The sequence below is a fragment of the Vespa velutina genome, chromosome 7 (genome assembly GCF_912470025.1).
Source record: "Vespa velutina chromosome 7, iVesVel2.1, whole genome shotgun sequence".
In the NCBI taxonomy this organism is placed as follows: domain Eukaryota; kingdom Metazoa; phylum Arthropoda; class Insecta; order Hymenoptera; family Vespidae; genus Vespa; species Vespa velutina.
In genome coordinates, this window is record NC_062194.1 from 5622441 (window position 1) to 5637440 (window position 15000).

General features: G+C 30.0%; 4 protein-coding genes across 10 annotated transcripts; 2 read left to right on the forward strand and 2 right to left on the reverse strand.

Moving 5' to 3' along the window:
- Positions 1 to 629: 629 nt before the first annotated feature.
- LOC124950598 lies at positions 630 to 2914 on the reverse strand. Of its 7 annotated transcripts, none has more exons than XM_047497558.1 (5): positions 2910 to 2914; positions 1764 to 1859; positions 1407 to 1537; positions 929 to 1151; positions 630 to 860 (listed from the first exon to the last, which is right to left on the reverse strand). In XM_047497558.1, the coding sequence occupies exons 2-5, from the start codon at positions 1857 to 1859 to the stop codon at positions 630 to 632; spliced, it is 681 nt and encodes a 226-aa protein (XP_047353514.1). In that variant the 5' UTR covers positions 2910 to 2914. The 7 variants fall into 7 exon arrangements, with proteins under 7 accessions (XP_047353514.1, XP_047353512.1, XP_047353511.1 ...); XM_047497556.1 differs by lacking the exon at positions 2910 to 2914 and adding an exon at positions 2495 to 2899; XM_047497555.1 differs by lacking the exon at positions 2910 to 2914 and adding an exon at positions 2178 to 2408.
- On the forward strand, positions 2736 to 4859 carry LOC124950597. Its single transcript, XM_047497550.1, has 6 exons — positions 2736 to 2795; positions 3269 to 3599; positions 3922 to 4045; positions 4115 to 4265; positions 4354 to 4570; positions 4655 to 4859. Exons 2-6 carry the CDS (start codon positions 3403 to 3405, stop codon positions 4779 to 4781), a joined length of 816 nt encoding a protein of 271 aa, XP_047353506.1. The 5' UTR covers positions 2736 to 2795; positions 3269 to 3402; the 3' UTR covers positions 4782 to 4859.
- On the reverse strand, positions 4623 to 9163 carry LOC124950592 (protein kintoun). Its single transcript, XM_047497539.1, has 4 exons — positions 8431 to 9163; positions 7148 to 8362; positions 6662 to 7080; positions 4623 to 6584 (listed from the first exon to the last, which is right to left on the reverse strand). The coding sequence occupies exons 1-4, from the start codon at positions 8953 to 8955 to the stop codon at positions 6203 to 6205; spliced, it is 2541 nt and encodes an 846-aa protein (XP_047353495.1). The 5' UTR covers positions 8956 to 9163; the 3' UTR covers positions 4623 to 6202.
- A 1166-nt stretch (positions 9164 to 10329) lies between these two features.
- LOC124950595 (uronyl 2-sulfotransferase-like) lies at positions 10330 to 14494 on the forward strand. The gene is made up of 6 exons (XM_047497549.1): positions 10330 to 10626; positions 11416 to 11625; positions 13037 to 13197; positions 13347 to 13424; positions 14008 to 14168; positions 14278 to 14494. Exons 1-6 carry the CDS (start codon positions 10441 to 10443, stop codon positions 14421 to 14423), a joined length of 942 nt encoding a protein of 313 aa, XP_047353505.1. The 5' UTR covers positions 10330 to 10440; the 3' UTR covers positions 14424 to 14494.
- The last annotated feature ends 506 nt before the right edge of the window (positions 14495 to 15000 follow it).

A 15000-nucleotide genomic window follows, 5' to 3' on the forward strand; every position in this document is an offset into this window, starting at 1 on the left:
CTGTCCCGGCTTTCAACAGCGACGGCTATTTTCCTGTGCTTGCCTGCCTGCTTAACTTGCTTGCTTGCTTGCTTTCTTGCCTGCTTGCTTGCCTGCTTGGCCCGGCCTGCTCTGGCCTGTCCTGTCCTGTCTGCCCGCCAGTTCTGCTTGCCTGCATTGCCTGCCCTGCAGGCGCTGCCTCTAAGCGCGTTCTTCGTACCGTTCGACACAACCGATCCCAATTACCTCTCTTTTACCAGCTGCCAATTTTGTTTGCCAATTGGAAAAGAGTGACGAAATGATTGTCCAATGAATTTGACCTTCCAACGTGTTTTCGTATCTTTTTACTTCTAAACGTTTTCGTTTAAGAGTTTGAGAAGTAAATATGTAATATTATATGAATTATATTAAAGATAATATATAATATGTTGTGTGTATGTATGTATGTATATATATATATATATACACATACATATATATATATACATACATATATATATACACATACATATATATATATACACACATACATATATATATACACATACATATATATATATACACATACATATATACACACATACATATATATATATATATATATATATATATATATATATATATGAATAAGAAAATAAACTTACGATTGATTAATCAAGAAATTCACGGTAAACATTTTTTAAAATTCGCGTTCCATCTTGAAATTTGTAATATTCGAAGGATGGATAACCTTCGGCCAGATGTGTTTCACGGCCAATCTTTTTTAAGGAAATTATTTTATTCTCCTCGTCTTCCGATACGTTCCAGATGTTACGAAAATATATCGTAATATCCATATCGGTTTTTCTTAAAATCGACGAAGACCACACGCACGCGTGTACCTAAGAAGATAAACGAACTAATAATACTTCCGTGAAATTCATTATGCCAAGAGAATAGAATCGCTTACAATAGTATTAGAAATTCGTGAACACGAATTTATCGCATCGAAGATCACGCTGCATGCTCTGGCTATACGCATCTTTGTTTTTTCTTGACAATAGTCTTGTTTTTTTGTTGCGTCATCTTTAATGTAATGATCTATGTCATCTAACAAAACTATAGTGGGTAACGAAACGAATGTATGTAATTCTGCTAGCTGTGTTACCAAGGATTTATAATTCGATAGATACCTATAAATTTATCAATTGAAAAATTTAATATTTTTTACATAATTAATTTTAATTATATCAAATAAAATGTATATAATTTTTTTTTGAAAAAAGTTATTTGTAATTTGGAAAATGAAATTTGTAAATAAAATTTCACATATATATATATATATATATATATATATATATATATATATATATCGCTTATATTATATTGTCATTCTAAACAAATTTTTAATATTATACGCTTTAATTGAAATAAAAAAATTAACTTACACAAATGTAATCAGTTTATAAGTAAAGTATGTCGAAGGATTACTTTCATGGCAAGCAGAAGGAATTTGTTGTAAAGGTATTGGTGTGATATAAAAAACACGATGACCTTCTTCTGCCCAATATATGGCTGCCTGTTAAATGATATAATATAAATATTATGCTTCACATAATTTATGGTACTAATAAACTTATATTATTCGTTGAAAAAAATATATCTTTTTATACTGAAATATATGATGTATGTAATGTTTATAGGTTGTCAAAACAATATCTATATTTACATATTAAACTACATATCCCCTTCCTCTTATTTATATATTTTTTATTTATTAATATCATGTAATATGATTTACATACCTCATATAAGAATGTCTTGCTTAATTCTGCTGGTCCATGCAATAGCGTTGTCTTGAGATTTTGTTTTGTCGCAAACATAATATCTTTATTTGACATCTAAATAAATCAAATATATAAGAACAATATAATGTAAAAATATTCAAAAGTGCTTTAGTATTTTCTACAACTAATGAAACAGTAATAAATAAGCTACACCAATGTAAAAAAAAAAAAGCAGTAATCATTTCTAGGTAATCACATAAAATAGATGAGTAAATAAAATTTATGAATAAATTTATGTAATTAAGATGATTTTTTAAATTATCTGTTAGAATAAGTAATACATAATCATGATCACACATACAACACAACATAACCAACAATCGGTAAAGATATTTATAAAGTTATTGGATTGGTAACCTCACTTTCATTTACATTTTTACACTACTTACATAGCACTATAATAATAAGCTTAGAGTATTTTCTTTTTTTCTGTAATAAAATAACAATAAAATACTGTAAAAATTATTGTAAGAAATGAATGGTATACGAAGCACATACGAATTATAGCTTAAAGAAAAAGCCCGCGAATAATAAAAAGTCAAAAGGAATACACGAAAAAAAAAAATGAAAATTTGAATGATAAATCTCGCGTTGATATAAAAATCAATAATAAATCTTTTTATGTGTTTTATGAAAATTTGATAATGAATAATACAAAGTTGTTACGTATTCTTGAAAATTATAATCACATCATTATGAGTATGACTCTTTTGAAATACAGGAATAACTTTAATTTATCACGTGATCTTTTTCAAACCCGAGAGACAGAACGGAAGTTTGTTTAATAGATAATAAGCAATTACGTTATAATAATGTAGTATGTGTATACACATATATATTCTATAATGATTTACACACTGTCAATCGAATATGCACATAGTAATAACAATAGATGACAACGCCCACGATAAATTTCCGAGGCAAGCCCTATTAATCCGTCTCTTCGAGTAGATCGTAAAAGCAAAGACAAAGAGTTGTATTCGTGTCAATGTATGTATATAGGGTAGAGCGAAAAATTTTTATCATTAGTAACGTCTTATGTTTAAAGTTATATTGAATAATCATACAAATAAAATATGCGTAATATTAACAATCAATATTTACGATAAGCGAGAGAATTTCTTGACCAACGTAGTACTTAAAAAATTTTCGAATTATCATAAGAGTTTTAAATGATGACAGTTAGAAAAAAAAATCCATCATAAAAATTTGTTTTGTCATTATTAATATTTTAATGATTAACAAATGAATATCATAATATATCTTGCGAGTTTTATATTTTAAATGAATAATATAAATTTTAAACGAGAGAAAAATTATTCGATAAAATTTGTAATAAAAAGGAATTTTGAAAATGACAAAAGTTAATTTTTCACCCTGTATAAGGAAATGTAAAGCAATGAGTATTATATCGTATTGAAACGACGTTACTACCATGACTTTTCTGCTCGATTATGTTTCAGTCAAGAAGGCGATCTCGCGTAACGTATTACGACGTTCGATCATCCTAAAGACTAGACAAACCCATGTACTATGATCTTGCCTATAAAAGATGTTGCAAAAATAAGTGAGCCGTAGTAGTACTTACAAAATAGAGATGTCAACATCAAAAAGTAGTTCTCTTTTAAGACTTAATCAAGAAAGTCGGCATATTACCGACGATTGGCAAACTCGCGAAACCGATTCGGAAATAAGCGACAATGATTTTATTACGAAGGGTGCATTCCTTTTAACACCTAGCCATGACTTCAATATAGAAAAAGCAGCGGCCATTTGTGAAAAAATGAACTTCCGGTAAGAACGAAAATAATAATTACAAAAAAGAAAACGTTTTCTCTTTAACGATTATAGATACGATATTAATTATGTTTGTACGTATTTTTTTCTTTCTTTTTTTTTTTTGCTTTTGTTTTATAAGCCGATCATTTCATTTCTTTAATTAAATATTTTTACACGTCGAATCATTAATGTCGTTGTACATTTTGCGCGTTTATGAAAATAAAATATGCTCGTTTATTGTGATTTTTAATAGCGCCATATTAAAAAAAAAAAAAAAAAAGGAACATATAAGACTTTAACGAAACATTAAAATCTTATATATTATAAAACGTTTCAGCGGAGCATTTTCTTTAACAAAAACAGCTACTGGAATACTTTTTAAATTTAGCAATACTGACGATTATCATGCAGTGTACAAGAAAGGTTTTCACAAAGTAACTGGTGCACGTTTTTACAAGAAGGTAAAATTTGTAAAAGATTATACTGTATATAAGATTATTTTTTAATATTAATAATAATTTTTACTGTAGATTGCTATACCATGTAGACCAGCGAAGACGTTTACCGTATACGTTTTAGATGTACCAGAGGAATTACCAGAAGATGATATCAGACATGCTTTATTTAAATATCGTTCCATAGTGGAAGTAACGAGGGTACCTTTAGCCACTGGAACTGTTTGTAAGTTTAAAAAGAAATCTTCTTTATCGTTCGTAGGAAAGATTATTATGTTATTTTTGAATTTTTAAAATTTTTATGTATGATTTAGTAAAAGCCATCAATGATAGATTAAAAAATGAAGCGCAAAACGTAAACGAGCCAGCAACAATCTATACAGGACCACCTGTTATAAGAGTTACCCTTGCTAATTTGGAAGAAACTACTATATTGCTTAGTCAAGGATTAGATTTTTATGGAGCAACTTATTTTCCTACTGACACGCCATTTACTTCATCGCAATCTCTTGTGAAATATAAAAGCAACAGGTTTAATGAGTTATAATTAATAATAATATGGTATAAATGCAAAGGTATCACATTTAATATTTTCTAAATATTTATTTATTTTAGATGGAATGAACTTGCATCAATTTATCCTGGCCAAAGAGTTAGAGATTTATTACCAGTCTTTGACAATGCTGGCTTTGATAAGATTCCACCACCTACAAGTCGTATGATAAAACCACCAAAAAATTGATATAAGAAAAATAAAAGCATTTTTGATATAACTTTGCTTTGATGTCAATTACGTCTGAATAAATATAATAAAGACAAACAAATTAAATCGTTCTCAAGTTTTCCGCTTTTTTTTTTACTTTTTTTTCTTTCTTTTTCTTTTTTTTTTTTTTTTTTTTTTTTTTTTTTTTTTTTCTTTTTTTTTTTTTTTTAATCTTTTTACTATCTTTTTCTACAACTAAATGATATTAATACAGGAATAGTCGATTAAATACTATAGGTTGTATTTTAATATTTTCATGTGTGCCAGTTGCATATAAGCAACAGAAATAATTTTAAATAACTGTATATTATCCTGCTTTGCTCTTTGTGCAAGCAGCTTTTTTTTTTATGGGTTTATGTGTAACATAGCTAAAGATATGTGATCGAAGTACTAGGATTAATTATCCTAGTTGATTTCATTTTTCTTCTAATGTGTATAAAATATATGATATTGGCATATATAAATCTGTATAAGAGCTACGCGATTAAGAATTGGTGATTTTGAAATTTCATACTACATAATGTGACTTTTGGTTTTACGCTCCTTTGTTTATAATTTCACCTGCATGATTTTTTCTTTTCTTTTTTTTTTTTAATATTATATAATACAACTACCAATAAAAATAGATCAGGAGAATCAAGTTCAAAGATCAGGAGAATCAAAGTTACTTGAGATATAAAAAATTCATCGATTGATCGAATTGAAATATTTTAAAAATCACGTATATAATAAATTTTTCTTTTATCGAAATATGATGAGCAGTTGCATTATATAATCACCTAAAAAATAAAACGTAGAGATAAAAGGTTCACACTTATATCTTTTTAGAGATTCTCTTTAAAACATACACGCTTCCTTGTATAAAGTATACCTTTTAAATTACGTGCGCAAGGAATATATAATTAAGTAATAGATAATGACACAGAGAAATTCTTCATGTATCTTATACAGAAGATAATTCTAAAAACGTATGCTTATCTTTCAGTAAACAAAGCATAAGATGAAATATATAATAAAATATAATTATAACAAAATCTTTTCAATCATATATTATCGCGTTTCAATAGCAATCTTAGACTTTAAAGTACTGGTATAATACTAGACCTTAAAGTCTATATTAGAGTAAATATTTCTTAATAATTTTCACGCAATCATTGTTTTTATCATAATACTTCTTTAGACTTAGAATATTAAAAAATTTTATCACATTTAATGTGGATTTTCGGAAACATTTTTAAAAAACATTTAGTGACGAATTGATTGCTATTGCAATCGTTATAATATTACGAACAACGTATTTCTATCATTCCCTTAACAGTGGAAATTTATCACACATATTACCTCGTCTCTATTTCTTTTTCTCGATGTGTACTTTTTCAATGTGTGAATTTTTGTGTGACCTATATATCAAGATCGAATATTAAATCATTTTTGAATTCAGCTTGATCTGAATTTTTAACCGATGTTTCGAGTGTGTCTTCTGTGCTTTCCTCTTCGATGCTACTTTTACGTTTTCCCGAAAGTATTTTTTTAGATTTTTTTAATTTCTTAATTTTAATATAAGCCGATTTCTGTTTACCCGAATGTTTTTCACGACTGAGAATGGATTTGACATTTTCAGAAATTTCTGTTTCTGGTGTCGCTTTCGGCGTAATCTTATACTTATCACGTTCTTCTGTTTCAGAATTTTCGCTTTCGCTTAATTTGCGTTCTTGAGCGCGTTTTTTGTTTCGCAATTTACGTTGATTCTTCTTTCGTTGGCCAAGAATGCTAGAGTTAGATCTGCAGAATTATATTTTATTATTTTTCATGTCCATTCTATTCGTCTTTGAATGAGCTTTCTGAGAATGTGACATTACCTGAATAATTGTCGAGATACAACGTTGTTAAATCGTACAGTCTTTTTCAGACTACAACACTCTGACTCCGATTGAGGGTCGTGAATTGAACTGCATGAAAAATCTGCAGAAGAAATAGCTACACCATTTTCGTCTGCACTCGATTCAGATACAGAACGTGAAAAATCATGAGTACGATGCGATTTTAATATTCCTTTCGACATACTACCACTACTACTTGGTAATTCGTCTCCGCTACTTTCCGAAATCGATCTTGATTTTATTATACCTTTCCTATTTTGACTCACATTATGTTGTTCATCTTCTTCATGCTCGTCATCAGAATCCAACTGATTCGAGCGAATATTTATGATGACAGATCTATCCTCTTTCTGAACATCGACTTCTACTGGAACCTCAGAATCTTTCTCCTCTGTATCCTAGGAGTATATGTTCATTGAATCATTTTAAATGTACATGTAATATAACGATATTTAATTGTCTTACCATTAGTTCCTTCAATCTATTTTTGAATGACAAGGTGCCTGACAATTCTTTCCTTTCCATGAATTCTTCATTCACACCAACGAAATAATGAGATACATTATCAGAATTATTTAACTTAATACTAAATACAAGATTATTATCCCATGGTTCAATGACAAGTGAATCTTGTTCTATTGAACCTTCTTCTATCTTAAAACATAAGGAATAATGCTGTGGGAAAAATCCTGCACCAACTGATGCGAGTAAAATATGTATTCCTATGTTATTTTCTAAGATTCTATGTTGTATGGAATCTGGGTCAACATTTTTAACATTGACTGTAAAAGCTATTTGATTGTCATACATATTACAGGCAAATGATGGCAATGTATATTTTATATCAGCATTCATAAAGGGCACTGTAGTTTCTAATGAATTAGTAGTAGTCCGCAACACATTATCATCTAAAGTTTCACTGGAATTTATTGAATCCATTGGAATAGTTTTTTCTTCTAGCACTAAATTTGAAAGGGAATCACTCATAGTTGATTCCATGGTAAATAAATTTTCACTTAATTCGTTGGATACGACAGGTACAAAGCTATTGCTATCACTATCCACATCACTATCTTCTTTCGGCATCTCTTCTAACATCACTGATTTACGAATGACCGGTAATATTACTGTTAATTTTTTATATTTAGGATCAAACTTTGCATTACCATGATCTCCATCAACGCTATACGGCAGGGGTAATTGTAAGAAATATTTGGCAGGTTTTTCGCTCTTCAAGTAAAGAGAACGTTCTTGGATATCTAGTATAGCATCTGTTGCCTTTCCTAACAATGGCAAATCTATAATGATAACTAATTTTTTAGGAATAGTTGCATACATCTTTGCATCTCTACTGTTAACAAAATCTTCCATGTCAATATCCGTTTGATGTTTTATCATGAATTTTGGAGTGACATATTCCTTGATCTCTGTTTCTAATTTAGAATCATTATTCTTATAATAAATAGTTTCTGGTGGTGCACGTTTTGGCTTTTCCTCTCTGTATTTAAATTGTTGCTCACGACTCTCATCATAACTGGACATTAGTTTCTGATAAATTTCTGGATCCATATCTATTGACTCTTTTAGCGATTCTTTCGATTGTTTCCTAATCACGCTTGGATGAGAGATGCCCTTGAAGTTCATTTTAGGAAATTTAAGATTCTTCCTATCGAGCTTCACCTAAAAATGATAAATAACAACTGATAAACCGAGTAAAAATACATTTGTAAAATTTTGGAAATACTAACCTTAAAATTATTCTCTATACCATCCATCGCAGTGTTATTAACGATGTCACGAAATCTAGCATTCTTCGATGCTAGATAAATCGTGTCAGGATGAAACACAACATCGAAGACCAAGCAACGAATGTTTTTTCTATCAAGGTCATCGCGAGGAGGTATCAGGGTATAAGGAATTGACCATTGTAAACCACGGTGACCATCCTCGTAGGAAGGGTGACTCGTAGGTCGTGCGACAATGTCACTTTTACTAATATTTAAAAAACATTTCTTTTCTCCGTTGACACTAGTTTTTATGACGTAACCAGGCTGGGGGTTAACGAACGTGACGTCGACGCCCCGTTCCTTCTCCAATTGAGCGATCTCCTTTTCATAAATCTTACGATTTTCTGGATCGGTCACTTCTTCCGCGTATTCGATAAGTAATTTACGAAATTCTTCCTTTTTCAGGCACTCCGTTATATTTTTTAACTCTTCCTTGGTAACGTCCAAATCTTCCCAATCTCTTTTACGTGACTCGTACGCGTCCATCTTACGAGGCGATGCGCATTGATGCGCGTGTTTACAAATAAACTTGATGATGGAAGAATCCCGAAGCACACATATACATATACGAAGTATACCACGTGGATCGCTGGCGCCACCATGCCGGCCGGCTGACTATTGACCAATCACAAATCTTCACGTTTTCAAACGTCGCGCGGTATATGGTTATCTGTATTTCTATATGAAAGTTCTAGAAGTTACCTTTAGAAACGTACAATAGTACGTTGCTTGCTAATCGATTAATAGTAGCTATAACGAATTAAAATATATTTTATATATGTGTGTGTGTATTATTACGTACTATTTCAAAAATTAAGAAGATTAATATCATTTCGATTTCGAAGAAAAATAGATAAAATATTTTATCGATTTAAATCTATAAGAACGTAATAATATTGAGTCTGAAGGAAGTATTAAAATTCAATGAAATAATAAGAATGATGCAATTGATATTATATCATCTTATTTTTAATAATAATTACGAACGCTCGTTAATAATTGTTGCGTAAGAGATTGCATTATTTTCTTCTAGTATTACAGAGTTTATAATTATATTTGTGACGATAATATATATTATTTTATAAGATGAGTCTAATGAGATCTATATTCGAAATTGTTACTCCTTTAATTTCATCCCTTGAGAATATAAGAAAATAAATAAATAAATTAGATGGTACATACGATTATTCTATAGTACATATATAGTACATATATATTCTATAGACATGTATCCACATAAATACGTCGTAGAAATCAAATCATTCGTTATAGCTTTCACCGGACACATTTTTATTCGTATCAATTCCTATGACTTTCTCAATCGTATATTAATATTCTTTCAATCTAATGAAATTTTTATTGGTTTCATTTTCTATCCATCGATTTACATAAATTCTACATACCAAAATGAACTTTGTTCACACAATTGATAATTTTCATTTTTCTCCTATTCAAATATACGTACATACATATGCATACGTACATACATATATATATATATATGTATATATATATATATATACACATTAAAAGTTAATTACTTGGTGAAAGGAAATTCAATCGACAAAAATCATTTAGAGAAGATTTCGAAGTTTAGTCAATGTGAAGAGAAGATGATGGAGATTCAAGGATGATTGGTTTGACATTGAAATAAGCTTGGCTAATATTTTATCTTTTAGTTGAATCTGAAATCAGTTTTGCGATTCGAAGAAAAGACTGGTGGGGAACCCTTGGGGACTCTCCTATGCCGAAGACGTGGGGATCAGCCAATGCGAAGTCTCTGACCCACTAACATTCTCTTCAGTTACTCGGTGGACGTATACAGAAACACGGATGATCGAAATAAGAGCTCGAAGAGTCATAGGGCGATCACATTTTTTTCTTTCTTTTTTTTTTTTTTTTTTTTTCTTTTTTTTCTTTTTTTTAATGTAAACGTCAGGGTATCGTAAATCATATGATTCGTTGTTCGTGATGCGTGTCCATCGTGGTTTTCTTCCTGGCCTTTTCGTTGGTGTTACTCTCGTGTTCGTCCTTCTAAATTCAAGGTCAAGTACGGTCACGCTCAACTCTTCCATCGATGTCACGATCGAACCTCGCGATTTCGACAGAAAGGATGATACACGTTTCGTCGGAAATTATGCATTCAATATCAACAAGGTGATCGGACAAAGAATAGTTTTATTATTAATCCTTTTATTTAATCTCTTAAATTTTTATAAAATTTTTTATTATAATTCTAAACTATTTTTAAATATACATAAGTATCACTTTATGTAAGCCTATATCATTTTTAACAAGTCACGAAGATTCTCTTACTCGACTCTGTTACAACAGAGAAATATGTCTCTTTAGTGAAAGTGCATCGGATGCAATCGCGTCGAAGCGATCTTCTCACGCGTTATACGTTTCTTTCTCACGTTTCTAAGATGTAAATCTCTCGAACTGCAAGGCTACTTTTTCTTCTTCTTTTTTTTTTCTCTTTCTTTTTTTTATACGTCCTTCTCTCATCATTTTTCTCTTCAAATTAATTTCTGCATTTTTAATAACGTATCTATATACTAGACGTGTTTACTGAATGAATCAGATCGAACTATATACTTTCTCTCTCTCTTTCTCTATTTCTCTCTCTCTCTCTCTCTCTCTTATTGAATAGGTATGTTTACAAGTAAACCAGTTCAAAAGCGGAAACATGCGTCAGCTATCGAAAATTCTCTCGAATATAATTATTGTTTCAAACTAATAATGAATATTAAAATTTTCGATACAAAAAAGAAAAAAAAAGAAGAAAAAGAACTAAAGAAAAAGAAACAAGCGACTTATATGAAAAGAAATATTTTAATTCTTTCATTTTTTTGTCCTCATTTTTATGGAGTCACATCACATCTAATCAAATCCAACAGGTGTGCCTAGAGCTCTTTAATAAATCATTGTACGATTGTTAAACAGACATATCGATACGTCACGCCCTCCCTGGCTGAATTGGGCGGTCGTGGAAATTTGCCCGAGATGAATAAGCACGTACTCATGCTGACACGTGTACCCGGTGCCGGTGCAGAACTATTGGTGCTGATCCTGCAACGTTTGCAAGGTTACAATGCGTTTAAACATATTCGTTTGCCGGCTGGCGATTCTGGACTTTTGACGACGTTGCAGCAGGTAAATCTCAATAATAATCTCTGCAGATATTTCTTCCTTTTCTATATCTCTACACTTAATTAACATTTCACTTAATATACTTATTTCTATTTACTTTATTATATCCACATTACACATTTATATATACATATGTATATATTCTTTATGTGTAAACAAATTAAAAATATTAAAAATAATTAATGGATATTTCTATTAACTCTATTTTCTATTAATATAATGTTAGATATTCTATTTTTATATATATATATATATCTATATTAATAAGAATAAAATAACGTGTTAATTAATATAAATCAAATTAAAAGGAAATGAATTTAAAGTTAAGATTCATCCGCATAAGATGTTCACTCTACTACAACCTGTCTATGACTAATGAACTAAGCAAAATAAAATCAACTAAACGAATATGTACTTACGAAATTAAGAAAAAATATAAACATAGAGAGGGGGAAAAGAGAGAGAGAGAGAGAGAGAGAGAGAAAGAGCAGATTATATCTACAATAATGTTGATATAAAAACTTAACAATGTGAATATAAAAACTCAAAATAACACGTTTTCGTAGAATTATATCTAAACATTCTCTTAACATTCTATATTTACATTTTCTTATAATTATACATTTCTTAGATTTATTGTAACAATTACGCTATCGATTAAAAAAAAAAAAAAATAAAAACATAGAAACACCCTATATTCACCGATAAAGGAAATAGCCGACCGAAGGAGAATGGGAAATGTATAGTAAATATATCGCAATGCGTTTCATCTTTGTGAGAGCCACTCGAGGTTGTTTCTCATAAATGGAAAACGTTTGAATACCTCTCGAAGAATACATTTCGCGTTACGTTATTGCAAATATTTATAAATAACTGTTAACATCGAATAAAAATCTTTTGTACGCATATATGTAAGTACATATTTATTTTTTCGACGATCTTTCAAAAGAGAAAATGTGAATGTATCGCGATGTTGTCTGATAGAATTGCACAAAGATCCGGAAAACCGGTCATTGATCCTTTCATCCGTTCAACAAGTAAGACAAGTATCTCTGCTTTCGTAACTAAAAGTATAGCACTTTCGTCCATTTAACAAGCACTATTGCACATACGTAAAAAACATACTTATAACCATGCAATCTATATCCTGATATTTCACAAGCTATAAGATATGTATTTGTGAACAATTTATAATTGCAAAATTATTTCAATAATTCTAATCACTTTTTTCGAATATATTCTTTGGATTTTGGTTAAAAAGTTTGTTGTACACTTTTTTTTTTTTTTTTTTTTTTTTTTTTTTTTTTTTTTTTTTTTTTTTTATAATCTCGTAAAATTGGTTTACGTAAGTCAGAGATAAAATTAGCGTAAATGTAGTCATAAAAGAAATTTTTTTTTCTTTTGGAATCGACAGGAACTACTCGTGGAAGAGATAACAAGTATTATAAGGCAAGAGGCTATACCATTGAGTTTCGATGGCGATATAAGGTTTTTGAATTTTTCTGAATTTGGTCGTCAGGCACCAACTTTCTTAGCCTTAGCAAGGGATCCTTTGGATCCACGTGCTTTGCATAGGTAAGACCAAATTTGTTTTCTCTAATTAATTACACATGTCTTAAATAATGACTTCTTGTTTCCTCCATCGATTTTAAAGCAAATTATTTGTTTATTTTTTCTTTTCTTTTCTTTTTTCCTCATTTTCATTTTCATCTGATTTTAAACAGATATCGGAAAGGTGGGATGGCGGCCGTTCTTTATCGCGGAACGATCTCTCATTTTTGTGGACAGGATCCTCGTTGCTCGTACGTATATCAATGTTGACATAGATAGATATCCAATAACGCGAGTGGAATAACCAGTTTCGTGAGAAGGATTGCGGATGTTTCACCAATCAAAATATATACATACCTCATAACTTTACTTTCGACAGTTGATGCGATTAAACGATCCCATGAATGAGATTACAGAGAGAATACCTTAGAGATATTTTTTCGTCTGTTCATCATTATTACTCGGGATCATCTCTCAAGTTGGTTAAAGGTTACGTAAAGTTACTCTACGTTTTCTTGGTAAAGGTTGCGTAAGAAGATGACTATAGTGAGGGATCAAGATCAATGAACTGCTCCTGAATACCATAAATAGAAACTTGCGTTGTTGGTTGTTAGAGAAATCGAGCTTGTTGTCTTTTGTAATGTTACAAGAGACATCTTTTCTGCTTGAAAAGATGTCATGTTGTAAAGAATAATAGTGATCAATTTTCTTTATATAATAACAAAATATTCGGATCGAATATCTAGATGCATGCGCACTCGTCTGTTATCTATTTTACACACACACACATATATATATATATATATATACATATATATATTTTTTATCTATAAGGAAAAGAAATAACAAATGGGCGTTACAACGAGCCAAGGCAAATGTTGTTCGATGGTATCCAGTGGTCGGTCTTCTTGATTACATGAAAGAAACTTTACACGTTCTTCAAAAGGAATTTCCGTACTTTTTCACCGGTTCCCTTCGCATATATAATAAGTTGCGTAAGTATCTTGTTTATTTTTTCTTACTTTTTCTTTTTATTTTTTTTTTTACTTTAAAACATTTAAATTTATGATAATGCAAAGATTATTATATAAATTTGTTTTGTAGGACCAAAAGAAAATTATTTATCGAAACGTTCGATAAATCTCAAAGCACGAACGAAAAAGGTATTGGAAGAAATAATGGCGGATGAAGTAGAATTTTATAAATGGTTGAAATTTCGATTACTTAATCAAACATCCAATAATGGATGATAATCAAGTTTAAAGAATAATTGGTGTTGTTTTTCGAATCATCAAAATTAATTTTAATCTTCCAATTAAAAGGTAGTTAAAAATATATAATGATAAAATATTCAATCCTTAGAATGAAATGCCAAAGAAATAAAATAGTCGAATATGTATGTCATTTGACACAGGATAAATAGAAAAAAAAATATTATCATATTCGTATGGTGCATTATCCTTTGATTTTGAACGCCTGTTTGTACGTGCAACGCCATCTTGTATCATATCAGTTACTGATATACTTAGATGTTAAGTTAATCAATCCTTGGACACTGTGAATGCATGCAGTTCGATAGCAGCAAACGGTAACGATAAAGAATATAATCGAGATCTACACGGATAATATGTTTTCAAAACATATACAATAATTTGAAACATATACATACATTGAAATTGTTTTTCTCGCTTTTTATATCATTTTTCTACGTTGATTTATTGAACATTTGTAGAATAAATACAGAGAATTGTTGAGTCGAGAAATGTTCAGATTTATGCGAGCTTTCTTTTTCATAATTTTTTTTTTTTTTACCAAACACTCTTTCTC

Excerpts from the sequence above, each read along its gene's own strand:
- LOC124950598 (XM_047497551.1), bottom strand. Across the intron at positions 1,538-1,763 it reads GCAAGACATTCTTATATGAG|GCAGCCATATATTGGGCAGA; the intron begins GTATGTAAATCA and ends ATCATTTAACAG. Across the intron at positions 1,152-1,406 it reads TATAAACTGATTACATTTGT|GTATCTATCGAATTATAAAT; the intron begins GTAAGTTAATTT and ends ATAAATTTATAG.
- LOC124950597 (XM_047497550.1), top strand. The coding sequence starts at position 3,403 with ATGTCAACATCAAAAAGTAGTTCTCTTTTAAGACTTAATCAAGAAAGT. Across the intron at positions 4,046-4,114 it reads GTGCACGTTTTTACAAGAAG|ATTGCTATACCATGTAGACC; the intron begins GTAAAATTTGTA and ends TTTTTACTGTAG. Across the intron at positions 4,266-4,353 it reads TTTAGCCACTGGAACTGTTT|TAAAAGCCATCAATGATAGA; the intron begins GTAAGTTTAAAA and ends TGTATGATTTAG.
- LOC124950592 (XM_047497539.1), bottom strand. The coding sequence starts at position 8,955 with ATGGACGCGTACGAGTCACGTAAAAGAGATTGGGAAGATTTGGACGTT. Across the intron at positions 8,363-8,430 it reads GTATAGAGAATAATTTTAAG|GTGAAGCTCGATAGGAAGAA; the intron begins GTTAGTATTTCC and ends TATCATTTTTAG. Across the intron at positions 7,081-7,147 it reads ATAGATTGAAGGAACTAATG|GATACAGAGGAGAAAGATTC; the intron begins GTAAGACAATTA and ends ATATACTCCTAG.
- LOC124950595 (XM_047497549.1), top strand. The coding sequence starts at position 10,441 with ATGCGTGTCCATCGTGGTTTTCTTCCTGGCCTTTTCGTTGGTGTTACT. Across the intron at positions 11,626-13,036 it reads TTTTGACGACGTTGCAGCAG|GAACTACTCGTGGAAGAGAT; the intron begins GTAAATCTCAAT and ends TGGAATCGACAG. Across the intron at positions 13,198-13,346 it reads GATCCACGTGCTTTGCATAG|ATATCGGAAAGGTGGGATGG; the intron begins GTAAGACCAAAT and ends GATTTTAAACAG.